Here is a 7,177-nt window from a genome sequence, read left to right on the forward strand (position 1 = left end):
CCCCCCTTTTGCCTGGTGGGTTTTCAATTTCGCAAGGTGAGGGCCAGAAAAGTCAATATGGGCCAGCGGGCATCACAAGCTTGATCAGTCCTGGTAATACAAGGCCACAGACCTTATTTGAGCAGCACTTGGTAAATGGTCGACATCCGCGAGGTAACTGGCCAGCCAGCTCATTGAAGTGCTAATGGTGGCGCTCTCCGTCCTCTCGGCTGGTGGCGCCTCCATTGGCACAAAGTTTTCCCGCTTGATCCTCTCTGGGGTCGCTTCGATGATGTGCTCTGCCAGAGTCATCATGGTCACCTGTGAAGTGAGAAGGAAAGCTTTTCAGGGGCATGTGGGTGGAGGCAAGGCGAGAACAGCACTTCCCACCATCTCCCTTCCTGTTGGGTCCCAGAACCTGCTCCTGTCAGACCGAGGAGGAACGCTGTACATAAAATGCTTTTGCTTGGGTTTTGAAGGTAAAAAGTATTCTGCAATTGGCAAAGGTCAAGGCCTTGTCCCATTAAACGACGTTGCAAGCCTGTTTAGCAGTAGCTGGTGATGACAAGAGAATCTTATTATGCTTGGTTCAGGTAAATTCATTCTGATTGGTCTGTGTGGCTGACAGCAGACTCTGATTGGCTGGAGATTCTCATCAGTTGGGAGTTAAACGTCAGTTGGGCCCCATTTGCCCTCTACATTTAAACCATTTTAAACTGTCATGGCTTCACTCAAAGCATCATGGGAACTGCAGCTTGCGAAGGCTGCAGAGAGTTGTCAGAAGACCTATTCCCCTCACAGGGCTATAATTCCCAGAATGGTTTAAGAGTCAGTCCCTCTTCCCAGGAAAACTCTGGGAATTGAAGCTCTGTGAAAGAGGGGGAAAGGGGTGTTCTAATAAGTCTCTGCACTTTTATCAAACTTAACTGTTCTTGGGATTCTTTGGGGGAAGAAGCCATGCCTGTTTAAAGTCACATTTTGGTGCTTTAAATGTATCATGCAGGTTGGGTCTTAAGAAAGAGTCCGTAGAATTTTGACAGTTGAGGGAAAAGGAGATCAATAAGAGGTGTGTGAAGAAAAGACAAGAGAAAGAAAGCTGAGGCATAAATACTATTGCCCAGTGTGTTATTAATACTCATTTGATGACAATGAAGGGAAGGAAGTTAGCTTGAGAGGCTGCCCTGTGTCAAGGTCTTCCTCTCACAAGCGGGTTTTTGAAGTTGACCAAACAGTCCAAACAGCCAGGAGTATAGTTTTCCCCCAGGAGCTGGAGTGGGTGGTGGGCAAATTTGTATGTGGTGGATGTTTAAGGAATTTGGGTTGAGGTGAAAGAGGCTGGGGTCAGCAACAGCAGCACTTTGTGAGTCTTCAGAAAGTGTCAGCAAGCACCTTTTAGACCCCTTTGCAAATATCCATATTTCTCTCAGGCACACAGCATTCCCCTTAAGAAGCCAGACATCTTAGTCAGGAGTTCATCCTGTCTCTAGTGTAAATGTCCACCTCACCCCTAAGCTGGCTATATCAGCTGTTGAAAGCTGTTGAACAGCTGTTGAAAGCTGTTCTGAGTGTGTTGGTAGAAGTGGGAAATAAAAGCAGCACAGCTACCTAAAGCTTTGTTTATTATACCACCAAGGCTGAGGGAATTGGGTTCCGTGATAGTCAGCCGTAAAAGCAGAGCCTCCCAGTCCCTCAGAATAGCAAGGAGGGCTGACATAGAATATTTTAAATGGTCAGGGAATATCGCCTGACCCACCTTGGCCTTTTTTGCTCTACTGAGGGCCACATGCAGTGGACAGACCCCTTGCCCTCTTTTACACTCACATACATGCTAATAGACACCAATTCTTTCCTCCTATCCTTATTTATTTCAGGTGTTTCTATTCCAGGCCAGGTTCAAGGTTCTTCTGCTGATATACAACACCTTGAGCAGCTTGGGCCCAGGGTACCTTGAGGACTGTTTGAACCTTCATATATCCCAGCCTGATCACTGAGATTATCCAGGTGAGCACTGCTAGTTGCTCCCCCATGTTACAGAAGCCCAATGGGCCTCAACCAAAAATTGGGAGTTTAAGTGCCCCAGGTTCCATGCTGTGGAATACTCTTCCAGTAGAGATTTGGCAACGACATTCTCACTTCCACCTTTTTCATGACTTTTTAAAAAAATGTTTAAACTACCTCTTGCATAGCTAGTCATTTTAATGATTGTTTTGTTTGCAGTGCTTTTGATATTGGATGGTTCACTCCCCTGGTGTGTGTTTTATGAAGGCTCACCTGCAGGTCATCCATGTGATGCAAGCAGTCCTCACTTTCTGTGCCGTCTCGGAAGGAGAGGAGCTCTGCGTCAGCCACCTCCCGCTCCGCCATCATCAGCACGCTCATCTGCTCCCGCGGATGGAGCCGCTGGGCCCCTGAGTCCTTCCCCAGCGCCAGCCCCTTGGGGCTGCCTGCCACCTGCATCGCAGGCACGCCAATATACGCCTCCTTTGGGCTCCACTTGGCCCCTGCCTGTGTGCCGGAGCCGTGGTAGCCAGCCACTTCGGAGACAAGCTCCCGCGCATAGTCCCGCACCCCATGCCTGGGGCTGATTGTCTCTGGGAGGGATTGCTTAGCACTGGAGCTTGGCTTCCGGGCACTCGGCTGCTCCAGGCTCAGGGCGGTGGAAAGAAGCTTCTCCTGCCGAGCAGAGAAGTAGTCGGGGTTCAGTTTGTGTTTTTTGGGCGCGGGGTACTCCTTCTGGCTCTCGCTGCTGTAGTAACTGGAGGGCTCGGACCGGGGCCGCCTCAGCTCTGGAACCAAACAGAAGACAAGTGAGGATTCAGCCATGCAAGTGTGCATGTGCATGCACTGCTCCCATGAAATGTGCCCTGCGTTCACTCTGCCAAAGGAACAATGAGGCTCTGGAGCCCTGGCAAGCAAGTGTCCAAGCTGGGGAACAGCAGAGCACCTCTGCACCAGCTCTGTATGGAGACGCACACAGGCCCTCTCCTTATGACAGAGGGGGCAGGCACCGTAGTTTCCCCACATATGTGAATAGCATCCCGGTGTTAAAGGACACATTTGGTGGACACTGTTGAGAGGGAGCAGAGCTGGTCTCTAAACTGGCCTCATCCTGAGTCTGTTTCTAGATCATAACAGGACGGCAAGGGTCTAGTTGTGATAAACCAAGAGGACTCAATCACCTGCACTGGATGAACAGAACTTGTTAAGCTGGGGTACATAGAGGGGCTTGTGCCTGTGTTCTGCTGTTGCACTGCCCCTTCCCTCCTCAGTACCAGATGTCAGGTGTAAAGTAACCATAGCTTCCCATTCCATATAAACCAGGAAACCATGGTTGCCAGGGCTGGCCCAAACCAGGTTCTGAAACCACAGTAGAAGTTTGTCTCAAAATCTGGTGTGCCCCCACCCTAGTAACCAGCATTTCCCGGTTTGGACAATAAGGAAATAATGGTTAACCCCTGAAGTCTTCATGGTGTGCAGCAAGAGCAGAAGAAAGAAGTAGATGGAGCCAGCAGGTAGAAGCTTTGTGCATAGCTCAGCTTATTGAGCCAGGATACTGACGTCCAAAGTTAGCCACTGTGTGATCGTCCTAAGTTTCTGGGAAACAAATGAAGGAGGAGGAGAATGGGCCAAACCTTTTCTCCAAGGAATGTGATGGAGGCCTTTCAAACAAAAACAACAACAACATCCTACCTGTATTGGAATTGGAAATCACGGTGACTCCCTTCTGGGGCTCCTGAGAGGCCACCATCTCACTGTGCCACTGGGCGATCCAGTTCTCACTGCTGGGTTCCTCATGCGAAGGACAGGGGATCCGGGGGGTTTGCCTGAGTTGGGCTTGCTCCTCCCGCTGCAGGTGCTCGAGGCACTCGGCCAGCTTCACGTGGCCCCGAGAACGAGCAATAGCCAAGGGGAGCCTCCCGAGGGAGTCGGGGATGGAGATAGCGCGGCGGTCCCACTTGTAAAGGACAACAGCTGCATCCATGTGGCCCAGCGCGCATGCCCACATCTGGAAGAAAAAAGAAGTTGGGTGGGCAAGGAAGAAAAGGAGAGGGGACTGTGGCAGAGTACAGGACCCACTCAAAGAACCATCTGTTTGTAGGCTTGTCAAGTCTTGGTGTGTGCACTCCAGGATATGACAGTTCCATTGTTTCACATTCAAGTCTCTTGGAGTTGGACACAGCTGGCAAGCCTACTCCATCACATATGCTCAGGGAAAGGGAGTGGCATGTTAAGGATGCAAAACGTGTGCAATGATCCCAGTGGGAAACTCATGCCACCCTCTCCCTGGTTACCACAAGCTGCAAAGAAAAGTGACTTTGAGCACCTCGTGGGCAGGCCGTGGCTACTTACCAGCGGTGTGCAGGAGAAATGATCCACGTTCAAGGGGTCCACTTCCAGCTCTAGGTCGATGCTGTCAGCATGCTTGGTACTGGGGGCCCAAGAAGGAGAGTAGTCATTTGGGGCTGCTTACTCAGGTGAGGGGGGAATCTTTGCCCCCCCCCAATGTGGGTGGCAGCTCGACTGTGGTGCTTTTTTTTTTATTAAGTTACTTGCAAAAAAAATTGTACTTTTGAGTTACATATTGAAGAGGGGGAAATAATAAACTAAACATCCTCCCTAGCACCCCCCTTTTACCCCACCTAAAGACATAGTTTAGATCTAAATAATAACAGTAAAGTTTGTATAAGCACTGGAGTGGAGAGAGTCCGAAGGTTGCTGATGTCAATATAAAGAAAAATCTTTTTTTTACAGAAAGTGCCATTTCCCAAATTACACTGTACCATTTTAATACATTTAAACACTTTGCTTCTTTCCAGTTTCTGGCTAGCAATGTTCTTGCTGCCATTTACTAAGTCTTAGTTCGTCTCTGCTGAATACACCTAAAAATGTTATTTCCAGTGGTTTCTTTCTTCTTCTTTTTTACAGGTTTTCCCAGTATTTTTGTTACTTCTACAAATATTTCATCCCAGAACTAGGCAACTTTGGCACTTTACCACCACATGTGTATGAAGGAACCATGAACTGGACTTCCCCTGCAGCACGCAGCTGAGTAGGATTTTAGTGCTTTTTTTAAAAAAGGCATTAAATGCCATTTTTGTATTATTTTCAAATAATTTTATTTTAGTCTTGAATTTGTTTTGCAAAAGGGGTAGTCAACTAGTCACTTGGGGGCTTCAACAGCCCTTAAGGGGTTCCTACCAAGTCCCCAGGACAGCTCTGAACCCCAGGAGCTGCCTCCTCCTATGTAAGTGGCATATCAAGTGCCCACCCCCAGAACCTGCCCCTGCACCCCCCGGGTTCTTACCGCCATTTAAGGAGAGTCTGGATGAGGGTCGCATAGCCCTGGGCTGCTGCCAGGTGCAGGAGGGTCATCCCCCGGAAGGTCTTGGAGTGGATGAGGTGCTTGGATTTGGCCCAGCAGGCCCTGCTCATCATCTTCTCACACACAACCACCACACGGCTCTCAAAGCAGTTCCCCAAGGTGGCTGCCCCTGAGATGCACTGCAAGGGAGAGATGCACTGGGCTCAGGGGCTAGCTCTCAGGAGAGCAAACCAAGCAGTGTGGGCAGAGAGGGAGCAGAGTCTAAGGCTTCTTAATGGATTTTGCTATGAACAAATGATAGCTTGAAGGGGGGGAAGAGTCTGTCCTCAAACAGCTGGGGCTTGTTGCTCTGTGCTATGAATGGGTTATGTCCCTCAAACATGGGAAAACACAAGGAAGTGCAAGTCTGAGCTTGTGAGAAAGGACCAGGCTGCCAGCTAGGACACTCCCTGTGCTTGTCTTCAGGACCATTTCAGCCTTCCCCAAGAATACAGCTGGGAAGGGCCCAGGGAGCTAATGCGGAAGATACTCTGGTTGTTGTTGTTGTTTTTAAACTGCCTATGCATTATTTTCCCTCTTCAGAATGAGCAACCAATTACACTAACTACAATATTAGTGGCTCTCATTTCTAAGCCTTTTAGCTTCTTTAATTTCCACATAGTAGCACATATCTCTCCTTACTCGTTGTCTTCAAGGGGCAATTGATAAACTGAAAAAGGTCCATAGCTCAGTGCTGAAGCAGCTGCTTTGCATGCAGAAGGTCCCTGGTTCAATCCTCAATGGCATCTCCAGGAAAAAACCCTCCCTGAAACTGTGGAGAGCCACCAACAGTCAAAACCGAGCTAAATGAAGCAATGGTCTGCTTTTTGCACCCAAAATGGACTGTGAATTTTCATGATCAACACTGAACATAGAAGATAAATAGGAAGCTGCCTTTCGTTGAGTCTGACCATTGGTTCATCTAGCTCAGTACTGTCGACACTGACTGGCAGCAACTCTCCAGGGTTTCAAGCAGGAGACATTTCCAGCCCCACCTTGGAGATATCATAGGAGATTGAGCCTAGAACCTTCAGCATGCAAAGGATGGGCTCTACCACTGACCTACGGTGGGTGGTCCAGCATCATGGAGCACAAAGCCTCTACCTTAAATGTTCCCCTCCTCCCAGTCGGTACTGGTGGTTTTTTGTTTTGCACCATCAGCAGCCACTTCAAAGTCAAGAGGGAGGAGGAAACCTCTCTAGAGTGGCACAAAAGTCTGAAGAGACTGCAAAAGTCTCTTGAATGTAAAATACTCCTGTGGGGCACCCAGGAACACAGCCAGGGGGCTCAGCATGTACCTGTGCTTGGCTACCTCCATTGCCGCTGCCGTTGCCCCCACCACCACCTACGCCTTGCTTGTGCTGCTGCTGCTGGGACCCAGTCATTTCGGCCATCCTCCGCTCCATCTGCTCAAGTCGCTCCAGGATAGACATCCTGAACTGGTTCTCTGCGGCAACACAGGAGAGAAACAAGGAGAAAGAGAGTGAATCAGAGGGCTACTCCCATTCACGACATGGGGAGCAAAAGCAAAAGGCAAATCATTGACAAAAGGGTCCCAAGTCTTGAGAAGTCTGTAACCACAAGGATGTATGTGGAGGAATCTGGGGGAATCAATGTGCTAGCAATTCTTCTTCTGCTCTTCTGCATCACACTGTCCTGCTTCTGAGTGCTTTCTTGGGTTTTCTCAACCACCCAAAACAGAATCAGCTTCTGTATTTAAACATTCTCAAAAAGAAAGCAATGCATGCCCAGGGTCTTTGGCACCTTCCAATGGATAGACCCAACAACAGCTAGCAGGCATGTAGGCTAAATGAGCCCTCCAAGTCACAGGCGTTT

The 7,177-nt window shown here is 49.1% G+C and overlaps 1 protein-coding gene and 1 long non-coding RNA gene across 7 annotated transcripts in view; one reads left to right on the forward strand and one right to left on the reverse strand.

The window, feature by feature from the left end:
- LOC310850740 (calmodulin-binding transcription activator 1-like) overlaps window positions 1-6,811 on the reverse strand; it is a 33,337-nt gene extending 26,526 nt beyond the window's left edge. For 2 of the 6 annotated variants that reach the window (XM_083752611.1, XM_083752612.1), the window contains exons 1-6: window positions 6,640-6,811; window positions 5,285-5,481; window positions 4,330-4,408; window positions 3,670-3,985; window positions 2,251-2,765; window positions 113-300 (exon numbers count right to left, since the gene is read on the reverse strand). In XM_083752611.1, coding sequence (XP_083608737.1) covers window positions 113-300; window positions 2,251-2,765; window positions 3,670-3,985; window positions 4,330-4,408; window positions 5,285-5,481; window positions 6,640-6,774 — 1,430 coding nt within the window. In that variant the 5' untranslated portion in view covers window positions 6,775-6,811. The remainder of the gene's footprint in view (window positions 1-112; window positions 301-2,250; window positions 2,766-3,669; window positions 3,986-4,329; window positions 4,409-5,284; window positions 5,482-6,639) is intronic. The other 4 variants (XM_083752613.1, XM_083752614.1, XM_083752615.1 and 1 more) reach the window with 3 other exon arrangements.
- LOC310850890 lies at window positions 661-5,093 on the forward strand. Its single transcript, XR_014567442.1, has 3 exons — window positions 661-1,099; window positions 1,851-1,980; window positions 4,906-5,093. It is a non-coding gene; the product is annotated as an uncharacterized lncRNA (long non-coding RNA).
- Window positions 6,812-7,177: the final 366 nt, after the last annotated feature.

Source organism: Podarcis gaigeae (assembly GCF_964106915.1).
Source record: "Podarcis gaigeae genome assembly, chromosome: 8".
NCBI classification, from domain to species: domain Eukaryota; kingdom Metazoa; phylum Chordata; class Lepidosauria; order Squamata; family Lacertidae; genus Podarcis; species Podarcis gaigeae.